The following is a 23191-nucleotide window of genomic DNA, read 5'->3' as shown; positions in this document are numbered from 1 at the left end:
CTGTCACTGCTGGTGAATGACAGAATTTTAATCATCCTTCAAAAGCCTGGAATTCTGTCCAAAGCCATTTCATGTCAACAACAACAACAAAATCCTACCACAAGGGGCTTCAGAATCACCAACGGGGGGCGCCCAAGCTGTGGGTCAGCTTTATTCTCTTAAGTGGTCCCAACCGGGGACATTCTGCCACTCGCTTAATTTAATTCTTTTTTTTTTTTTTTTTTTTAACGTACTGAGGATTGAATACCTTTTTATTTACTTTTATGTGGTGCTGAGGATCAGATCCAGGGCCTCGCACGTGCTGGGCGAGTGCTCTGCCACTGAACCACAGCTCCAGCTCCTCCCTAGACCTTTTTATTTTTTATGTTAAGATCTTGCTAAATTGCTTAGGGCCTCACTGTTTCTGAGGCTGACCTCAAACTTGTGATCCTCCTGCCTCAGCCTCCTGAGTTGCTGGGATTATAGGCGTTCGATTCCTCGCCTGACCTGCCACTCTTTTCCCACCCTACAATCCCTCTGGGAGCCCAGGTATCTGTCCCACCCTCAGCAATGAGGGGTAAGGTCTCTCTTTATCTCCTGACCTCACTGAGGGGAAGAGGAGGAGGTGAATGATGAGCACTTCAGCCTCAGAACAATTACTCCACGAGATGAGAACCCTGCGTCTTGGGATCAAAGAGTTGGACATGGACAGACTGACGTTCAGCCATTATGAAGTGCCTCTGGGTCTCTAGGTCCACGCATGGAGGGTCTTGTAGTCCTTGTTTCCTGTTGTGGTCCCTTGTTTAGATGGTGCTTGGCATATTGCAAGCGCCCAATAAATGGTTGTTGAATGGATGAAGGAATGCCTACCTTCCTCGCGTGCAACAGAGAGTAGTGGTACCTTCCTGCGTTAGTCATCCATGCTGCGTAACAAGTTAGCCCAACACTCGGTGGCTTAAAACTATAGCAGTCAATTTTTTTTTTTAAGAGAGAGAGAGAGAATTTTTAATATTTATTTTTTAGTTCTCGGCAGACACAACATCTTTGTTGGTATGTGGTGCTGAGGATCGAACCCGGGCCGCACGCATGCCAGGCGAGCACGCTACCGCTTGAGCCACATCCCCAGCCCCAGCCCCAGCCCGATAGCAGTCAATTTTACACCTGCCTGTGGTTTCTGTGGGTCAGGACTTGGGGAAGGGCTCGTGTGGTTCTGACTCAGGGTCCTTCAGGGCGTTGCAGCCAGACGCTGGCCAGGGTCGGCCAGCAGGAGCTGCCCAGGCATTTCTCTTGCTTCCTGTGGCCTCAGGACACCTCCCAGTGCACTAGTCTGGTCTCCGGGAGGATCTAGCCTCGGGCTCCTGCGCAGGTGTTCTGGTGAGGAAGGCACTTGTACTTCTGGCCTGACACGCCACCACCGAGTGTCATCCTGCCTGTCCCAAGCCCATTTAGATTCAGGAGAAGGGGAAAATATGGGCGGGGGTGGGGGGGGGAGAGAGAGAGAGAGAGAGAGAGAGAGAGAGAGAGAGAGAGAGAGAGAATATGGAACACAAGCAGCACTTTTTGATGGAAGGAGTTTCAAAATCTCAGTCAAGGTCCCAATGTCCCTATGGCTGACTTGGGATTCACTCTGCCACAGTGAGAAGAGGTGGTCTCCAGGCCCCTGTCACTGCACGGTGTCATGGTCCCTGCAGCGTACACCTGAGGGCGCAGTGAGGCCCAGACCAAGGAGCCCCACCAACACAAGAGGCCGAGCTTCACAAACGGAGGGACTGGAAACAACAGAGATCCACCCTCTTAACCTGTGGCGGCTGGAAGTCTGAGGGCGCAGTGTGGGCGTCTTAGGGGAGCGTCCCCACCTCTTCTAGCTTCTGGAGCTGCTGGGGATTGAATCCAGGGGCTTTTTACTACACAGCTGCCTCCCCAGCCCTTTTCATTTTTTATCTGGAGACGGGGTCTTACTAAGTTGCCCAGGCTGGCCTCAAACTTGTGATCCTCCTGCCTCAGCCTCCCGAGTTGCTGGGATTACAGGTGTGCACCAACAATAGGATCTCATTTTAACAAATGACATCTGCAAAGATCCTATTTCCCAACAAAGCCACATCCTAAGGTTCTGGGTGCACATGAATTTGAGGGGTGCTCTTGAATTTTCTCGACATGCCCTGCCTGTTCTCCCAGTCCCTTGCGTTGCTCTGCGTGATCCTTTAAGTGGGGGCAGGAGGTGACTTCAGGTCACCAACCCTGGGTAGGAAGACACAGGCCGCCTCGGAGCCTGTGGTGCCGGCCACCTTCCCTGGGGAGAAAGTCCTGGGCAGAAAGCCAGCCAGAGGCACTGGGGCCCCTCCCGACCCCCAGCGTGGGGCGGTCACAGGGCTCCTTCTGGCTGGGGCCCTGTTCCTGTGTCGTCCCCCCGGCACAGTGTGTCCTCCCTCCAACAGCTCTATTAATAACCCTCCTTACGTTCCAGACTGCCATTCATGCTCTGTCCCCACTCCAGGCCATCTGTGGGTGTGACCCCCCTCACCCCGCTGGCTCCCTCCCTCTCTCCATTCTCAAAGTGACTGCAGGACACACCCACGTGCCTCTTCACCGTCACCCCACGAGGGAAGGGCCACGGCGCCTACATCAGGGTCTAAAGGAACAGTGCCTGGCTGGGGGTGCCCGCGGGCTCTCCTGGGGACAGTGGCAGCGGCGGCCCCCATGGGTCCAAAGGATCCCTGATTCTACTCCTCTGACCCTGGTGACAAAGACCCCACGGACCCCAGTCCTCAGCACTGAGACCCATGAGCACCTCAAGGCTTTGCAGTGAGTAAGCCTCATTCCTGGGCCTTTGTCCTGGGTAAACTGTTTAACACGGTCCTTTTCAGTGAGGTACAGTTTTGTCCCTCAGGGGACATTTAGCAGTGTCTGGAGGCAGATTTAGTCGTCACAGTTTAGGTGAAGGAGTCGCTGTATAATGGGCAGAGGCCAGGGAGGCTGTGAGCTCTCCGGCAGCACCCAGGAGAGCCCCACCTCCACACCAGCACAGGATGACCGGGAGCCGGGACTGAGGAGGCCACCTCCTCACCTGGAGACATGTGAAGGTGCTTATAGTAGCACTTAATTAAGAAAAAAAATCTAGACACTATTTAAGCCCCAGTTTAAAAATAGCTGATTATACGAAGAATATTGAACTCAGTGGACTCTTAAGCAGCCACTTAGAAGAATGGAAGTGGCGGCTCTTAGTAGCAGGAAGTGCGTTAAAGTTGCACTTGACCATCTGTGGGGTCCTCGAGAGATGAAACACGGTTTCCAATGACCCGCCGATTCCACCCCTGGAGAAAGAGGAGAACCTGTGTCACATGCAGACGCGGGCGTGAATGTTCCCCGCCACTTGATTCGTTTTAGCCTAAAGATGGGAACCACCCGAAGGCTCTTCAGGGGTGAGTGGAGATAAAGTGGGTCCACACAGGGAAGCTCATGCCACCAGCAGGACGAGGGGGGACAGGGAGGGAGAGAGGCACGTGTGAGTCACCCCTGGCCCTCTCCAGCATGTCCTGGGACCCTTGTGGGAGATAGTGGCTAAGAATGTGTGACAGGCCAAAGGGCGGCCTTAAAATAAGTCCCCAGTCGGCCATGTGACATCCTGGCTCTGTCCTGTCCCATTTTTGAGTCTGGAGGGCCCAGGTCAGCCATCCCACCCTGGACACACCAGAACTGCCCGAGGACCGGAGCAGGGGCAATGACAAGGACAACGAGCACCCAAGTTCAAGGCAGGTGCTGAGGTGACGGAGCAGGTCGGGGAGGTCCTCCCGGAAAGCAGACAGCCCTCCCTGTGGTCACTCAGGGAATCTAACAAGCGGGGCTGTGGACAAGGTGGGGCGTGGAGTGTCTACGGCGTCCCTCTGCTCCCCAATTCATCATGGCAGCTGGAGGTGGCCTCGGGAGGCGGAGGCAGAGCCCTCAGGAGTGGAGTGACCGTCCACCCATGAGCGACGAGTGTGTCAATACGGAGTGGCTGCGGGATCCAGCAGGCTCTCTCCAGCTCGCTTGCTCGTCTTGCTCTCTGCCCTGTCGTGACACAGCAAGACCTTTGTCACGTGTTGGTGTCATGCTCTGATGCTCCCCAGCCTCCAGAACGTGAGCTCAAGAAACCCGTATTGGTTACAAAGTCAGCCTGTGGTGGTCCGTCACAAGGTCAGCCTGTGGCGGTCAGTCACTAAGTCAGCCTGTGGCGGTCAGTCACTAGGTCAGCCTGTGGCGGTCAGTCACTAAGTCAGCCTGTGGCGGTCCGTCACTAGGTCAGCCTGTGGCAGTCTGTCCCAGCAGCGGAAGGCAGGGCAGGCAAGCCCGAGGGCGGGCATGGGGAGAACCCAGCAGACCCTGTACCCAGGGAGGGCAGCGGCAGCCCTATCGCACCCCTGAGCCGGAGGCAGGCAGGGCTGGAGAAGAGTAGAGGCCAGTCGGGGGAAGGCAGGGCTGGCAGAACAATCCCCTCCCTTACTTCTCTTCCTCCCTCTGAAAACTTGCAGCCTCTGCCATCCGTGAATCTAACTTGGAGCCAGAGGGCACATCAGTGGGTCCTCAGAAGCCATACAAGTCAGCCTCACGGGTGCTGAGGGTGGGGAAGGGTGAGGTTCAAGGTTTCCAGCCCAAGCTGGGTGTAGTGGTGCACGCCCACAGTCCCCGGGACTCAGGAGGCTGAGGCAGGAGGATCATGAGTTCAAATCCAGCCTCGGCGAGACCCTGTGTCTAAACAAAATACAAAACAGAGCCGAAGATGTGGCTCAGGGGGTGAGCACCCCAGGGCTCCATCCCGGGCTCGGAAGCTCAGTAGAAAGGCTGAGGAGGTGGTGGGGCAGTGCGCCAGCCTGGCGCTGAGAAGGAATTAAAAACAGAAAAGCTCAGTGAGGAGAGAGAGGAGAAGGGAGCTCAGGTCATCGACAAGGAGGAGCGGAAACCACCCGCGGAGGAGAAAGCCCATCGAGTGGCCGACGTGGACGCAGGCGTGGGATGTGGCGGGTCAGCGGAGCCTCGGGAAGGGCTTGAAGCGAGTGGTCACGGGGACGGTCTCATTAGGCACTGCGCCTGGGAGGGAATCTGGGGAACCCCTGGACCACTGTGGGATCCCCTCTGTCCGTGGACTTGCTGGGGCGGGGCGGGGGCTGCTTTAACCAGTGGACGATGAGGAGGAGGCTGCCCTAGGAGGACTGGCAGCTTCCCTTTCGGACCCTCGCTAGGGGACGATCCACCGCCACTGACAGCTCACGCTGGCCGCCCGCAGAGGCTGCGTGGACACCTAGGCCCTTCATCAACCAGGCCGGGCCTGTTCGGCTGCCCCAGCCCAGACATTAGGCAGTGAATGAGGACGTCTTCAAGTGACTCCTGTCAGCCACCAGCTGACACCCCTAAGGGGGACCCAGGGGGCCAAGCAGCTGAGGCCAATGATCTCTAAGATCATGAGATATAATGAAATATAATGCAATGGTCGTCACTTGAAGTCACTAGGTTTCAGGTGGTTTGTTATATCGCAGATCACCAAAATGATAGAATGCCTGTTGGTGGCCCTGGGAGAGGTGGCCGGAAGGGGAGGAGGTGAGGGGACCTTCGGGGTTGAAATTGTGTCTCCCTGAAATTCACACGCTGAAGTCCTCATCCCAGGACCTCAGAGGGGGATGGCATTTGGAGACAGGGTCTTTCAAGAGGACAGTAAGTTAAGTGAGGTCACTGACCCAATAGGACTGATGTCCTTCTTGGGAGACTGGGGCCCAGACAGGAACAGAGGGACCACCTCTGGGGACACGGGGAGGGGGAGAAGAGGCCATGGAGAGAGGCTTCGGGGTGAAACCCGCCCTGCTGGCCCCTCAGCTCCGACCTGCAGCCCGCAGGACCCGGAGAGGTAAATCTGTTGGTGGGACACCAGTCCGAGGCGCTGGGCCGGGCGGTCCTCGAAAATTAATCCCAAGTCACACGGATCCAGTTTCTGCAGGAAAGTTTAAAGAGAAACCAGATGGACCTCCCCCCAACCCCGCAACCTTATCCAAGTAAACAAGGTACTGTCACAACAGGAAGGGCTGTTTGGGACCAAGAGTCAGACCCCCAGAATGCTCCAGAACAGGTGGAATCAAGTCTGTTTCAATTGCGTGACATTTTTTCAAAAGTCCTAGAATCCGAAACTCAAATCCTAAAGGAAAAAATGCACAGGATAGGAAGAGGCGCAGGGAGAGCTGCTGAGATGCAGGAAAGAAAGGGACTTGGACGGAGGCTGAGCTGAACAGACAAGAGCTGTGTTCTAAAGGCGCGGGAAAGAAAGAGAGGAGGAGGCAGGCGTGAGGGGATTCAACCTTCAGAACGACGCTGTGGGGACTGGGGCTTTGGCCCTCAGCACCACATAAAAATAAATAGAATAAATAAAGACACTGTGTCCATCTCAAAAAAAATCCTATGGAAAACTATGCTGTGACACCTATAAATCTTTATAAACATATCTAATTATTTTCTGGATGTACAATTCTATAGATGGAATTTTGGGGGTGAAGGGTATGTTTATTATGCTTGGTTAAGTTTAAAAAATATCATCCTCTGTAAAGCAAGGATGCATCTTGATTTAAACACAATTTATGCCGGGTGTGGTCGTGCACATCTGCAATCCCAGTGACTCAGGAGGCTGAGGCAAGAGGATTTTCACAAGTTCAAATCCAGCCTCGGAAATTTAGCAAAAAAATTAGAAAAAGAAAGTTCTGGGGATGTGGCCCAGTGGTTTAGCAACCCTGGGTTCAATCCCCAGGACAAAAAAAAAAAAAAAAACTAATTATAACTTATGCTTCTTTAAATGAGAATAAAAATTCTCTTCTTTCCAATGATCAATAAGCATAAATAAGCTAAAGTATGAAAATGCTATTTGAGATGTTATCATGGAACTTCTATTGTTTTGATTTTCACTTAGTTCTGGGAGAGACTTCTTAGGAAAGTGAACAGGGCCTGGTCCCTGGACATGTCAGTCTCTGTGACTGAAGCGCAGAAGGCCCAACTCAAAGCTAGAACTGTCACATTAGATACCAATGCATAACAGTGGAAATATATATATATATATATATATATATATATATATATATATATATATATATATATATATATCATGCTTTCTTATGTCACTAGTGTGAATATTTAGTATTGAAGACTCTGACATGCAAAAAAGAATAAAACAATGTAACACGATTAATATTGTAAAATATCCAAGAAAACCTTTCCAAAATAAAAGAAAATGTATTCTCAGAAAACTGTGAGGTTGACCATGAATTATCAACTCCAAGACACGCTGATAAAATTATTGGGAAAAAACTATCCTAATTTATTACCCAATTTGTTTATTACCTAATGTATATGTGTATTGAATTGTATACTGTACCTTGTGAGTACATGCAGTTATTATGTGTCAGTAAAAATTATGGTGGTATCCAGGATAAATACTAAATCAAATTATTTATAAGATCAATGAAATGAGTCTCGGATCAGACATCTCAAGAGCAACATACAAAGCAAGACCACAGTGGAGCAGTATTTCCAAAAGATTCAAGAAATAAAGCGTGAGTCAAGAAATTTATGTCTACTTAATTGTTCTTCCAGTATGGAGGGTGTGGAAGAACAGGCTTGAGCAGAGTAAATACTGTGTACAGCCGCCTTTTCTTTTTCTTTCTTTCTTTTTTTTTTTTTTTTTTTTAAAGAGAGAGTGAGAGAGGAGAGAGAGAGAGAATTTTTAATATTTATTTATTTATTTTTTTTTAGTTCTCGGCGGACACAACATCTTTGTATGTGGTGCTGAGGATCGAACCCGGGCCGCACGCATGCCAGGCGAGCGCGCTACCACTTGAGCCACATCCCCAGCCCCCTTTTTCTTTCTTTCTTTCTTTTTTTTTTTTTGGTACTGGGGATTGAACTCAGGGGCATTTAACCTCAGAGTCACATCCCCAGCCCTTTTTTTTCCCCTCTATATACACATTTACTTGCAACTGAAAATTAAAACAGCACATCAAGATTTCCTTTTATTGCAACTCAAATTTTTGAAAACCAGAAAATCTAATTATCTATTCTATTTATTACACTCTAATCAAACTACCCAATATTCTCTTTACATCTCTTCCAGTTCCTGAGTTTTATTTCAGATTTCAGGCTTTTAAAATCCACAGCAGGGCTGGGGATGTGGCTCAAGCGGTAGCGCGCTGGCCTGGCATGCTTGCGGCCCGGGTTCGAACCTCAGCACCACATACCAACAAAGATGTTGTGTCCACCGAAAACTAAAAAATAAATAAATAAATATTAAAAAAAATTTAAAATCCACAGGAAGATTTGAGACCTATTGGTACTTCTTTGAGTCAAACAGAAAAGTAAAACTAAAGTATATTGAAATCACTTATGCACATTTTAACTGCTCAGATTCCTTATAAATTACTGGCATTAAGGCATGAAGGGATCCCTAATACCAAAAAAAAAAAAAGACACCAAAGAATGAAGACATCACAGAACTCATATATAAGCTTTTCAAAATCATTGGTGTGCAGTCTGAGCAGAGAAAAGTGTGCCTAAAGTTACCGTCATGAAGAGCAAGTACAATTTACACCTATTTTGACTCTGGGTCATAATCATACCCTATTCTAGCATTCTCAGAAGGATCCCATCCATGATATACGCAAAACTGCAGGGACACTTGAATGCTACACTTTGTGACTTACCCTGAGCTTCCTTAAGATTGTTGTCTCTTTCTCTTGAAGAACTTGGGAGATATCTCCATCTTGCCACACGGTATTTCCGTGCAGATAACAAAGTGCAGACTCCTCGCCGCCGGTTGGGAAAGCCTCTTCAGACCTCCTGTTGGGCCCTCTCACTCCTGTCCAGTGGTTGAGGTGGACCTTCTGGCAGAGGAGATGGGCATTTAGTACAAGGATTCAGAGTCAAGTCATGAAGTTGCTTTACTAGCATTTCTGAATTGACCGGATGAGAGTCCACTGAATTTTCTTCATTTTCAGACATCGGAAAAGACTCCTGAGTCGAGGTTGGGTTAAATTTTTGCAATGGGTCCATTGGGAGGTGAGCAGAACCCTCAAAAAAGTTGCTCCCACTGTTGCTTGGGAGGAAAAAAAATCTTGTAGCCCTGAGACAAACTTCAACAGCTAGAGAGACAAGTGGAGCCAATCTCTACATCCCCAGCCCTTTTTTGTATTTTATTTTGAAAAAGTCTTGCTAAGTTGCTTAGGGCTTTGCTAAATTGCTGAGGCTGGCTTTGAACTAGTGATCCTCCTGCCTCTGCCTCCAGAGCCTCTGGGATTACAGGTGTGTGTCACCACACCTGGCCTACAGGTGCCTATTTTGAGAAATCTAGTAGGTTTGTTAGTCAGCTTTCTGTTACTATAACAAAATCCCAGAGAGCGTAATCTTAAAAAGAGGAAAGACTAACTTTAGTTTACTGGAGTTTCTAGCCCTCATCAGTTGGCTCTGTTGCTTTGGGGCCTATAGCAAGGCAGGGAGCTCCTGGTGGAGCAAGCTCCTCACCTCATGGTGACTGGGAAGCAAAAGAGAGACAGAAAAAGATGGGCTTCTCGTAATTCCCTTGCAGGGCACACCCCAGTGATCTACCATCTCCCGCTAGGCCCCACCTCTTCAGGTCCTCACCACGTTCCAGCCGCCGACATGAGACTTTGGGGAACATTCTGAATTCCACCTGGACCAGTAGGTGAGCTTAAGCAAGCAGGATTGGGAAAACATAGGGAAAAATTCAATAGTCAACACTTTATGTATATTTTTTCTTTTTTCTTGGTCCTGGGGATTGAACCCAGGGGCACTTTGTCCTTGAGCTATATCCTCAGTCCTGTTTATTTTTTATTTTGGGACAGGGCCTTGTTATGTTTTGGAGGCTGGCCTCGAATTTGCCATCCTTCTGCCTCAGACTCCCCAGTAGCTGGGATTACAAGTCTGCACCCACGGTTGCTCCTGGTGGTAAGAGTTCTTGTCTATTCTGGAGCCTTACAAAAGACAAAGCTTGCACATGTTTTCAAATGTGGGATGCCTTTTCATTTTTTAAAATGTATATATACTTTCAGTTGTCAGTGGACCTTTATTTCATTTATTTATACGTGGTGCTGAGAAACGAACCCCATGCCTCATACAGGCTCGACAAGTGCTCTGCCACTGAGCTGCAACCCCAGCCCTGTTTTCATTTTTTAAAATGTACCTTTATTTATTTATTTATTTATATGTGGTGCTGAGAATCAAACCCAGTGTCTCATACATGGTAGGCAAGTGGTGAACACTGAGCCACAGTCCCAGTTCCCTCTTTTCATTTTTTGATGGTGTCCTTTGATGCAAAAAAAAAAAAAAAAATTTAATTTTGCTGTAGTCTGATTTATCTTTTTTTTTTTTTTACTCCTGAAGTTGCTTGGGTTTCAGGTGCCATATCTAGCCTAATCCAAGAGAGAAAAATAAAGGTGGCAAAATATTTTAAAACATTTATCTGGGTAAGGAGCACATGGGAGTCCTCTGGATTATCCTGGCAAGATTTCTACAAATCGAAAAGTGTTTCAGAATAAACCATGACTGGCATCTGGAAAGCCTTCGGCCCGGGGAGCGTGCCTGAAATGTCGGGTAGTGTGTGCTTTGCGTGGCCTGGGCTGTGTAGATGACACAGCCTTCATGGGTGACCCTGGACAGAGACCTTCGTCTCTCCTGGCCTGTTTTCCCAGCTGTAACAGAGAGGGACCAAGGGGTGCATTTTCCAGGGTGAGGCCAAGAAGCCCTGGGGAGAAGGCGGGGAACAGAACTCAGGCCAGTGGCCATCCTCCAGAGCAGAGGCTGCTCAAACACAGAGGCTTTTGCCTTAGCCTTTGTTATGTAACAGATTCTGCCGCTAAAACAAACAAAGCAAAACCAGTGTGAACTAGCCTCTAAGAGCTCTTCCATCTGTCCCCAAATCCCTGGTTCTTAGGGCCCGAGCTGGCCAGGTGGACCCTCAGGAGGGGTGAGCTTAGACTCCATCCCCATCTTCATACAGAGCTCACCACCTCCTTCCTCCTCCTAGAAGGAGTGGAACTGGGTCCTCAGCAAGAAGGCGACTTCATGGGACAGAACAACACCTTCCAGGAGCTGAGCACCTGCAGGACATGGGCACCACCCTGACCCGAGGCCAGAGCAGAAGGGGTGGCCATGGGCACAGAGGAGATGAAGGCGCTTGGCAGTCACACCTCGGGAAGCCACCGAGGACCAGGCCAGCCACAGCATGCTGCTCTTTCCTGTCTGAGTGGAGAGGGGAGTCCAGTGGGAAAGAGCTCCAGAGACTGCACAGGCCTCGTGCCCCAAGAACAGGATGAAGTTCCAAGTCACTCGTCCAAGAATTCACTGCCAGAAACTTGGCCCAATGAGATAAGCAGGAGGGACATCAGGAAGAACAGCCAGGATTTCTGAACATTTCGTACCTGCCAGGCGCTGTCCCAGGTGCTGTCCCAGGTGCTGTGTGGGTTAATTTGTCTTCAAAAGATCCCATTGTTCCCATTTTTGATAAGGGGAACAGTGGCACAGAGAGGTTGCAGGACTCGTCCGAGGTGGCGCAGCTGGTAGCTGGTAGCCGTGAGGGAGGCTTGGAGCTGGAAACCTCACCCCTTGGTCCCAGCTTGGGCTGGGTGGCAGATTGAGACCCTGCGGGGGGCAACTTCCACAGAGCAGAGATTAGTAACGAGGCAGGGCTGGGGCCTGAAGGTGGGCCAGGAGCCTGTGGGTGGGAGACGGATGCGGGAGCTCAGGCTGCTGGAGGGGTGCTGTTCCTTAACCAGCCTCCCATGCTGGGCGACACTCCACCTGTGTGACCCTGCTGAGGTCTTCAGACACACAGGTCAGCACCCACAACGGCAGGCAGTGGCCTGGCCTGGTGCGACCAAGGCAGGCGGCAGGTAATGGGGGAGGCACCAACGAAAGCTGGAAAACGGCTCCCCAGGCTGGTCCTGCCTCCAGTGTCCACAGGGAAAGGATGCACGAGGGTCATGGAGCACAGGCAGTGCCCACTGTCACTTCCTGCTCAATCTAGCACACAAGGTAGGACGTCCAGGTAAGCATGGATTGCAGACAGGCGAGACTGACTTTTAACATAAGCAAGCTCCAGCTCTCCCCCCGGGAACTGCCGGTGCCCTGGGCAGAGCCTGTGGCCCGACCTCGGTGGGGCTGGGTCATGCTGCCTCCGACCTAGGGGGGAGAGGCCTTCAACTGGGCAGCCGCAGCCTGAAAACAGGCCTGTGAGCTAAGGACCTGGGGAGTCACGGGGTCAGCTCCTCCGGCTGGCACTGGCCTGGGCAGTGAGCACCCTTCAGGGCTCCCCTACCTGGCTCTTTCACCTGGAGCCCAAGCTAGCCACACCGGACATGCCAGTCAAGCCCGTGCTGGACTCGAGGCCCGTGGAGGTGAAGTTTGATGTGCTGGGGTCTCATCCCACCTGGGGCACTGGTGCAGACCCCACCTCTCTCCCAGACTAGCAGGGCCAGGGAAGAAATGTCTCAGACTGGTGACTGGGAGCTGAGATATGTCTTGCCCTCTCCTCCTGCAGGAAGGGGACGAGGTTCCTGGACAATGAGGGTCTTGGGAGGAATCTGCCTCCAAAGGTGGAAGGACCCCTTTCTCCTGGTGGGTGGGGCCTCGGTGCTGTCCTTTGCCCTGCCTCTTAAGGAGCCCTCTTCAGCCTGATGGGCGGATGTCTGTGTGTCCGATACCACTGGAAGGCAGGCTCTCCAGTTCCTGCAGCTGTCCCCACCATGCCAGGACAGAGCCAGGTGTGTCGTGGTGTAGCTGTCGCTCTGCCCCCTGATTCCTCCCATCTGCTGATTCATGCCCACTATTTAGATTAGGGGAAAAACCCCCAAAATCAAAAAACAAAGACAAAACAAAACCCAACAAAAATAAAGCCTGGAAAACTAAACAGGCTTCCAATTTCCTCTGAAAGTGCAGGTCCTAACTCGCTTTCCCACCTTTTGTCTGACCACAGGGGATTGACTCACATGGCGAGAGGAGAGAATTCATCAGACAATGATCAGAACATTTGTCTGCAAAGCTCTGAGCCTCGAGCTTCACCAAGGGTGCGGTGTCTTGCCCTCAAGAAGTCTTTCTAAGAACGAAGGCAGGCAGTTTCTTTTGGTGACTATGTCAGTTAAGAATCTGGAGATGGGGGCTGGGGATGTGGCTCACCTGGCATGCGCAAGGCACTGGGTTAGATCCTCAGCACCACTTAAAAACAAAATAAAGATGTGTCCACCGAAAACTAAAAAAATAATTATTTAAAAAAAGAATTTGGAAATGGAAGTGACAAAAATCTAATCTGAGCCTGTTTAGGCAAACAGGGAAAGGCAGATTTGTTGGCTCACATACTGAAAAGTCCAAGGTGGATTGAGTTCAGGCACTGCTGGATCCAGGGCCTGCAGGATGTCACCAGAATGTTAGCTACAGGGACAATATGGGGAGAGAGGGAGAAAGGAGCATTCCCTGCACTACACTAGGACCCTCAGATGCCCTGACTCTGCTGGTGAGGCTGGGCACGGCAGCGGGGGGTGGTGGCAGTTAATAGCTGCTTTCCCCATGTTGCCGCGCTGGCTCTTCCCTTACAGCCACAGTCTAGAGGATCCCTCAAGGCCAGGGAAGGACTCTACACCAGCTGGTTTCCAAACCACCCCCAACACTCTCTCTTTGTCTCTGACATTGTCTCTCTCTCTCTCTCTCTCTCTCTCACACACACACACACACACACACACACACACACGCCCCTCTGCATTCTGCCACACCTCTGAAGGATCTGGAAGCCCCTCTGCAGGTGGTTTCTGGCCTTGGGGAAGGCCTGAGGGTCCTGGAAGATGGACATACCTCTGTGGGGTGGGAGCTGGCAAGCAGATGTGACCGTGAAGTAGGGACACTGACGTACACAGTTCGGGTTTTGTGCTTGAGGGAAGTCCCAGCCTAACTCCTTCCTTTTACCAGGGGAGACAGAGGCCCAGGCAGAGCCGCACCTTGCAGAGAGCCTTGTTCAGTGGCCAGAAACGTGCCCGCCTCTGCCCTGCCTGCTCAGTGGTCCTCTCGTTTTCCCTTGCCTGTCCCCAGGTGCCCGGGGCTCTCATGCCACCGGCTATGGCTACTCATGACTGGGATGGAGATTGGGAAGCTACAGAAAATCCCTGAAGAGGGGACCACGCTCCCCAGCCATCGGGCCTCTCCTTCCCTGCACCCCCCTCCTCCTGTCCAAAGCCTTGGAGGCAGGGGACCCATGAACCAGCCCTTGGCTTTCGCTTTCGCTGACTGCTGGGCCCAGAGCTCTCCCACCCTGGCTCTCACGGCCACTCCTGGTCCCTCAAAGCCTCGGTCCAGCCTTTCCAGGAAGCTCTCTCCTCCACCTCCACCCTGCGGTGCTTGCAGAGCACCCAGGACTGCGCCACCCGCTGTCCCTCACCTCACCCCGCGCCTGCCTTTCCCCTGCACCAGGAGCTCCTCAGAGGCGGGACTGTCTGGTCCTAGGTGCCTGCAGGAACAAAGCCTCATTGTCTCCACAGCACTGTGAGCAGGTGTGAGAGGACAGAGGGACAGCGACCTGGCAAGACCACACAGAGAGCAAGAGGACGATGAGGCGGGAGGAACCCAGGAAATCGGCTCCAGAGTCAGGCTCTGGACTCCTGTGCCCCAGGTTCGTGATGAAGGTTTGTTGGGTGGATTAAGGGTCTTCTTTCTGTCTCTGTGGCCAGCACCTTGCACATAGGGTTTGGCCCTAGTGAGAACCAATTTTGCCACCGCAGGTTTTCCTGGGGCTTCCCTGGGGCCAGCGCCATGCTCAGGGTCACACGTCCTGCGTTACTCTCCTGGCTGCTGAAACAGATGCCACAGGTGTGCTGGCTTAGGTGACTTTGTTTTCTTTTTGGAGATCGGAGTCTGCAATCTGCTTCACTGGGCCAAATCAAGGTGGGCAAACAGTAGGGCTCAACTCTGCCTCTTGGCTGCAGCCCCTCCTCCACCTCCTCGCCTCTCCGTGCATTCTCTCTCTCTGACCCTCCTCCTCCTGCCTCTGTCTTCTGAGCGCCCTTGTGGCCATCTTGAGTCCTCCTGGATAACCCATGAGAATTCACCTCCAGGTCCTTAACCTAGCCACACCTGTGGAGGCCTTTTCACCATGTAAAACAGCATTTTCTCAGGTTCCGGGATAAGGACACTCTGAGGGGATATCATTCCACCTACCATGGGCACCATCTAACAAAGTCCCTGTGCAGAAGGCTGCGACAGAGACCGCAGGATTAGCCATTGAAGGAACGAACAAGGCTCCTTGTGGAGCCTTTGCCTGTTTATTGAGGAACAGCTCTGCTTATTTATAGAGCAGGGGATGGTTTGACAGTTATGACAGTTTAACGGTTTAATGGTTTGACAGTTGGCACGGGATGGGGGCTGGAGATGGGGGCTGGGGATGTGGCTCACCTGGCATGCGCAAGGCACTTGGTGCTTTCTGATTGGTGGGTAAGGGTCATGTGAGTCAGCAGGGCTAGTCTGATTGGTGGGTAAGGGTCATGTGAGTCAGCAGGGTAGTCTGATTGGTGGGTAAAGGTCATGTGAATCAGCAGGGCTAGTCTGATTGGTGGGTAAGGATCATGTGAGCCAGCAGGGCTAGTCTGATTGGTGGGTAAGGATCATGTGAGCCAGCAGGGCTTACCTTTGGATGGCTCTTCTCTGGGGGGATGGGGAAGTTAGTCTTTGGAGCTGGGGCGACTCCCAACAGCCATGTTGAAGAGATGTGGAGAGTGCATGGTGTACAGTAGGCGCTCAATGTGTGTTCGTGATCCGGTGTGCGAGCCGGTTGGTGTCCCGTTGTTCTTCCTGGAGAGAAGCCTGGAGGATGCACTCAGTCCTGTCATCCCTGTCCCCTCCTCTATGGGCAGAGACGCTCTGGACTTGACTTCTCCGTCTCCTTGGCAAGCTCACAGTCCCCTCGGGTGCAAGGACCAACTCTCTGGGTGTATTTCTGATTCTTGCTCCCCACAGCACAGGTCCCCAAGTCTTCATAGATGACAATAGATTTACCTAAATTTTCTTTGAGCAAAAACATCTTGCAAGCATCCCAGCAGCAAGTAAGAGTTTCAGGTCTGGAATCAGACTGCCTTGTGTGCAGATTGTGTGACCTTTGGAAAGTAGTTTAATTCAGCTGAGCTCTGTTTTCTCATCTGAAAAATCAGGACCAATAAGAACACTTTTCTCACTCAGTACCTGAAAAGATGCTGTTTTGGTTTGTTTTTGTTTTTGTTTTGGTACCAGGGATTGGACCCAAGGGCACTTAACACTGAACCACATCCCCAGCCCTTTTTGTTTTTTACTTTGAGACAGGGTCTTTTTGAGGCTGGCCTTGAACTTGCAATCCTCCTGTCTCAGCCTCCTAAGTCGTTGGAATTACAGGCATGCACCACCACACTCAGAAAGAAGTGATTATGCTGGAATTTGCTAAGTGGTCCCAGGGTTGTTTTGTTGTTGTTGTTTTGGGTACTGGAGATTTAACCCAGAAGGACTTTACCACTGAGTTATATCCCTAGTCCTCTTTTTTATTTTCATCCTTGGTCTCACTAAGCTGCTGAGGGTCTTGTTAAGTTGCAGAGGCTGGCCTTGAACTTGTGATCCTCCCGTCTCAGCCTCCTTCATTGCTGGGATTACAGGCATGCACCACCACGCCTAGCAGTTCCCAGCTTCTTGCTGTCCCCTCCCCCATCTCTGCCATATCCTGTCTCCTATTCTAGACACCCCACCCCCGCCCGCCTATTAACACAGATTCTCTGGAAGGGACACACCTCGGATGTCCCACCACATAGATAGCCATCTTTCCACTCGGCCTTTTCCCATCACGCATTGTCTTGGTGGGGCAGAGGTGACGTTTGCACCTGGAGGAGATGTCATAGAAGGCATTCCTGCATGACTTCATCTCTGGGCTGTGCTCTCAAAATTCCAACCGAATCAGCTCTACCCTTTAAGGGGTGGGAGAAGGGTCGGCATTCCAGAAGTTCCTTGTCATACTCAGGCTTTTAATCAGTTGACATTGGAGAATTCGCATCCCAGTGCTGAAAGGCTCCCGGGGTTGGGGTGTGAGTCGGGAGAGGGGTCAGAGCTGTCCTGCACCCCGCCCCGCACAGGTCTGTCTGGTCTGGGAATCTGGCTGGAGGGCCAATCTTGAGAGTCCGCACAGAGTTCCCTGTGGGTGGTCAGCACCACGGACAGCGGCCCCGGCGACGGCCGGGTGTGAGGACCCAGGCGGGTGCTGGGTTACAGCTGCAGGCGCGGGGAACTGCGGGAGGAAGACGCTGCTGGCGGCGGTGGGCGTCGGCTGGGGCTCCTCTCTGAGTCACCGTGCGCCCCACGCTCCCGCGGGCCTTGGAAGGCTGGGGTTCTACCCGCCGCTTCCAGCAGTGGCTGGGTGGGGAGGGAAGGGGAGAGAGCCATGTTCAAGGCCCCAGATTTTTGCGAAGGAAGAAGCTGTCCCCCGCACGCTCCCGCCCTGGCCCGGCCCATTTCTATACAAGGCCTGCTTCCCCACCTCCACCCCCAGTGAGTATTCCTCACAGGCGCAGAGCATTCCCAGGTCCTGAGCTCAGAGGGCCGGAATGTGGCTGATAAATCAGAGATAACCCCCACACAGGGGGGAAGGGCTGGCCGGACACTCAACGCCAGGATAAAAGGCCACGGTTGCTGGAGGGGCCAGGAGAGCCTCCGTGGGCCTGGAAGAGGTGGCCGTGAACTTGGACGGAAGCAGCAGCAGCCCCAGCCCACCACCCAAGCGACATGGACCCCCAGATGGTGCTGTCCCGGGGAAGTCTGCTTGTGCTTTTCCTGAGCCTGTTGCTGCCAAGAGGTCGCCCCCACCCGCTGGGCAGCCCTGGCCAGGCTGCGGAGCTCGCCCGGATACAGGTGAGGCTGAGGAGCTGGAGGCTGAGCTGTCCGAAGGGCTTGGCAGCAGCACTTAAGGGGCTCCCACCCGTCATCCCAAGGGTCTGCCCTTCATTGGGGAATGAGTGACAGGTGAGGCGCATGATCCTGAGCTCAGGCTCCCCACCTACAGGAGCTGCTGGGTCACCTGCAGGACGAGGGGTCAGAGCCACCAGCAAAGCAGACGACCCTGGAGCCGCTCCAGCAGGACCAAGGCCCCACAGCAGCCTCGGAGACTGCGAAGGCTGCCCCCAAGGGTGTCCCTGGGCCCAGAGACAGTGTCCTCCAGGCTCTGCGGGGACTTCGCACCGCCAAGATAATGCGAGACTCGGGTTGCTTCGGACGGAAATTGGACCGGATCGGCTCCTACAGCCGCCTGGGCTGCAATGGTGAGACCCCACCTGGCCACCCCGCTGGCCAGCTGCACTCTCACCCACATCCCTGTGCAGGCCACCGTTAGAGGCCCTGTGGGTTTGTTGTCTAGGACACCCGGGCATCTCCTCTGACAGTCCAGGGCCAAGGGGTGCCTTTCTGGAAATGTGAAATGGGGACATCATTCATTAGGTGCTCAATGAATCCCCACCCTCCTCCTGGCCACTCCCTGCCTCTGACCAAACGGGAGCGGACTCTCCAGAGGGTGGAGTTTGTTCACTGCCTGGCAGCCCCTCCTGGGAGCAGGCAGGGTCCTAAGCCAGGAATCCCCTGGCTTCTCTGGAATTGCGTGGAGCCTTGAAGGCAGAGGACAGGATCGCCAGGGTCACCCCACTTTCCAGAGGAGGAAACTGAGACCCAGAGAGGAGGATTGTTCCAAAGCCTCAAACATCAAGATCAGTGGAGGGACCGGAGGGTGGGGGTGGCACAGAGCGGGGGAAGCTCAGCTCCTGCCTCCATTTCCCCTCAAGGTCATGGTCACCCTGTCTTCTCCCCACAGTGCTGAGGCGGCATTAGGAGGAAGTCCTGCTGCGGACACCAGCTTCCGATTCCACAGGGGGCTCGTTCCCCAGCCCCACGGCTCCCTTTGAAGTGACTGCTATTTATTCTACTTATTTATTTATTTATTTATTTAGCTGTTTTCTATGTTTCTTACCTCTGAGCACAGATTTCCTCAGTGAAATAAAGCCAACATTGTACCTCTTTTGAAATGGATTTGTCTCCCTGTGTTCACAGCAATCCTGAGTTTGGGGAAAAAAACAAAAATCACAGCACCCTGCGTTTTCTGCAGGTCCCAGGGGGTCCTAATGGTGGGTTGGAGGCGCAGCCTGAGGGCTGGTCCAGCGGGTGGTGGGGCTCGCTTTCCCTCCAGGGTTGTTAATGCTCTGAAATGTCCGTGCACACGTCATCCATGCAAGACACTTTGCAGAAGCCGCTTTTCCGAGCGGATACTCCCTTCCTGGGAGCGGGGTGACCGCGGGGCATGAGTCACCGCCTTTGTCTCCCTGGTCTTCGGTGCCTGGAATCCCACGAGCCAGTAAAGCTGTCTCCCTGATGACGGCTCCTTCCAGAAGCTCTAACCAAAGTGTCAGGGACTGGAGGCGGAGGGGGGGGGTGAAGGCTGCTCACTTGCACCCAGTGGGGTGAGGCTCCATCCTGCCCCAGACCTCAGCTTCCTGATGCCACCCAGGAAAGGAGCCTTCAAAAACCCCTAACCAGCTGGGCACCACAGAGCCCGCCTGTCATCCCGGAGACTCAGGAGGCTGAGAAGCGGGGATCTCAAGTTTGAGGCCAGCCTTGGCCACCAAGCCACACTGTCGCAAAAGAAAACATAAAAAGGGGCTGGGGATGTGGCTCCGTGGTAAAGCACCCTCGGGTTCAATCCCCAGTGCAAACAAATAAACAAGACCCCAAGTCACAAGTCAACGAGGTTCTGACCAGAAGCCCAGCTCTTTGGGTGCCCTTCCCCTGTGGCTGCCATCTCACTTCCTCTGACCCCAGAGAGAGACAAGGAGACAGCCTGCAGAATCCCGTTGTGTGTCTTTCACAGGGTCCTCCTCCCACACCCTGCGTCATTTATGGTCTGAGCTCAGCTGCGGGATGAGGCCCATTTGCTGCGTGAGAAAACTGAGACTCAGAAAAAAGCAAAGCACCCTACCTGAGAGCCTGCAGCCACCAAGGGCTGGTGCTGGGGTGCTGGTGGGAACCAGGCGGCGGCCAGGTCCGTGCGCTCCGACGCCCTCACTCCGGGCCCTGCCTGCGCTCCCACAGGTCCTTCCCACGTGCTCATCCGGGTTTCTTTGAGTGAGAGGGAACCAGGAGGCTGGCTCTTCATGTTATTTCTCATTGTAACCCAGAGTGCACCAGAGCTTAGGGGTGTCTGATGAGGTCAATTAACATTTTTATGTTTTAAACTGGGGATTGAACCCCGGGGTGCTTTGCCACTCAGCCACATCCCCAGCCCTTTCTACTTTTTTTTTTTTGACACAGGATCTTGCTAAGTTGCTTAGGGCCTTACTAAATTGCTGAGGCTGGCCTCAAGCTTGCGATCCTCCTGCTTCAGCCTCCAGAGTCACTGGGATTGCAGGTGTGCGTCACCACACCTGGATTTATTAAGATTTTTTTTTTTTTTAATGAAGTTTTAGGAGCAGCTTATTTTCCAAGAGACTGTTGAGTCGTCTTTGTTTATACTTCTGACCCAGGAGGGCAATGAGTGGTTAGAACATGTATGAAGGTCTTATCAGTGGAGCAGGCAGAGTCCTATCAGCTGTGACTGTCCTTACGACTCCACAAAGAATTCCTACCACCCCTGTTCTAGAGACGGGCAACCAGGCCACAGAGAAGTCATGTACCCTGCTTAGGACTCTGCAGTGAGTAAGTGGCTCTGCCGGGACTCAACCTGGCTCCTAACCACTGTCCTGCCCAGCCTTTCCCGAGCCAGTGGACTGGGCTTGCCGGTGGGAGGGAGTTTCCTCCTACTGGCATTGCTACTTCAGCACTTGGGGACAGGGCCTGCTGGCAGCCTGTCCCTCTGCTCAGTGATGAAGACACACCCCTCCCAGAACAGTCACTCCCCAAACAGCCGGAGCTTCAGAATCTTCAAGGGGAGACCAGCTCATCCCTAAGGAGGGCTCGGTTGGTGGAACCCGCACACGTACTAGATCCTGTTACTGGGTCTTCTCCCCAAGTAAAGGTCCAGGAAAGAGGACCCCAGGTTACTTGTGCAGGAGTCAAGTGTGACTGCTGGGGACTAGGCGGTGGGCAGCCTGGTGTACCCAGAAGAGGGACGTCTGTCTCACCCAGTTCCCCTGCAGATGGTGTGGTGGACAGCACCACTGTGCATGCACTGTCCCTGGATGCCCTTTAAAACCAGCCCTCCATAGTGCACGCCTGTAATCCCAGCGACTCTGGAGGCTGAGGCAGGAGGACCGCAAGTAAAAGGCCAGCCTCAGCAACTTAGTGAGGCCCTGAGCAACTTAGTGGAATGGTATACCAAAAAAATTTTTTTTAAAGGATTGGAGTAAAAGCACACCTGGGTTCAATCTCCAGTACCTAAAATAAAATAAAATAAAATAAACTCCGCCCTCCCTGATGTATTCCCTTGTAGTACCATGGCTCTAACCTCCCCGGCTAGCCGGTCTTCAATCTACCAAATGATCTTTTTTTTTTTTTTTTTTTAATTGTAGTTGGACACAATATCTTTGTTTTATTTATTTGTTTTATGTGGTGCTGAGGATCGAACCCAGGGCCTCATCCATGCTAGGCGAGTGTTCTTCTGCTGAGCCACAACCCCAGCCCCAAATGATCTTTCAGACACAAATCACTTTATTCTTTCTTGAAAGAAGTGTTGGTGAAAACAGGCCCAGGGAGATTCAGTCCACTGCTCCAGGAAAGTTTTCAGGGGAGGGTGACCAGCTTTGCCAGGCCTTGAGTGACGAGGTTACGGAAGTCAGGACAGCGGTGGGACAATTACTTCTTTCTTTCTTTCTTTTGGTTCCAGGGATTGAACCCAGGGACACTTAACCATTGGGCCATGTCCCCAGCCCCCTTTTAAGAGATATTTCATTTTTTCTGTTTAGATATGCATGACAGTAGAGAGCATTTTGACACGTCATGCATACATGGAGCATAACTTCCCATTCTTGTGGTTGCACATGATGTGGAGTTTCTCTGGTGTGTAGTCATATATGAACATAGGAAAGTCATGTCCAGCGCATTCTGCTGTCTTTCCTATTCCCACCCTCCCTCCCTTCCCTTCATCCCCCTTTGTCTAATTCAGCAAACTTCTATTCCTACCTTATTGTGAGTTAGCATCTGCTTATCAGAGAGGAATTTCAGTTTTTGGTTTTGGGGGATTGGTTTATTTCACTTAGCATGATAGTCTTCAGTTTCATCCATTTACCAGCAAATGCCATAATCCCATTCTTCTTTATAGCTGAGTAATAGTCTTTTTTGTGTATATAACACATTCTTTTTAAAATTTATTATTTTTATTAGATCTACTTTGTTGTACATGACAGAAGAAGGCATTTCAATTCATCGCACACAAATGGAGCTCAACATTTCAATTCTCTGGTTGTACACAATGTAGAAACACACCATTCTTATACCACACTGTCTTTCTCCATTCGTCTATTGAAGGGCTCCTAGGCTGGTTCCACGGCTTGGCTATTGTGAGTTGAGCTGCTATGAACATTGATGTGGCTGGTCACTGTAGTATGCTGCTTTTAGGTCCTTTTAGCATATGCCGAGGAGAGGCCCAACTCTTTTCTTATATTTTATTTTGAGACAGGGTCTCACTAAATTGCTTAGGGTCTCGCCCATTGCTGAGGCTGGCTTTGAACTTGTGGTCCTCCTGCCTCAGTCTGCAGAGCAGCTGGGATTACAGGGGTGAACCATGGCGGCCAGCACCTGTGATGCTCTTCCCGCTGCTCCTTGCGGTGGCCTTAACCCTTCTGAGAATGACTGGTGGAAAGGCGAAAAATGCAGACCCAGGTCTAACCCAGATCAGGAACTTGGCTGTTGTCTGGCTCCTGCTGTGACTGTCTTCTGTCCTCTCTGGGACTTGTCACCCACTGCCTATCTGGAAGAATCAGTCCTATTCCACTAAGTGACCCGTTTCCCCCACGGCGGGGTCAGGAGTCACCCCACACAGCTGGGTGACCTAAAAACCCGCTCTGTCTCTGTCTGCCCTGGACACTGGCTCCTGCTCTCCTGCCCCTGACATGGCCCAGCCCATGGCCTGACCTGGCCACTTCTGTGCCACCGGCCCGGCTTCCAACAGCAGTCCTGCTCTCTTCTGCCTGAGGGCCGTCTCTGGCACGGGGCACACCCGGCTTCCCTGGAG

The 23191-nt window shown here is 52.2% G+C and overlaps 1 protein-coding gene across 1 annotated transcript; it reads left to right on the top strand.

The window, feature by feature from the left end:
- The first annotated feature begins 15361 nt into the window (after window positions 1-15361).
- On the top strand, window positions 15362-19031 carry Nppb (natriuretic peptide B). Its single transcript, XM_005317469.4, has 3 exons — window positions 15362-17895; window positions 18047-18302; window positions 18845-19031. Exons 1-3 carry the CDS (start codon window positions 17770-17772, stop codon window positions 18859-18861), a joined length of 399 nt encoding a protein of 132 aa, XP_005317526.2. The 5' UTR covers window positions 15362-17769; the 3' UTR covers window positions 18862-19031.
- The last annotated feature ends 4160 nt before the right edge of the window (window positions 19032-23191 follow it).

This window comes from Ictidomys tridecemlineatus, chromosome 11 (assembly GCF_052094955.1).
Source record: "Ictidomys tridecemlineatus isolate mIctTri1 chromosome 11, mIctTri1.hap1, whole genome shotgun sequence".
Classification (NCBI taxonomy): Eukaryota; Metazoa; Chordata; class Mammalia; order Rodentia; family Sciuridae; genus Ictidomys; species Ictidomys tridecemlineatus.
Note: the sequence above shows the minus strand (reverse complement) of the source record. Positions and strands in the feature narration are given on the sequence as shown.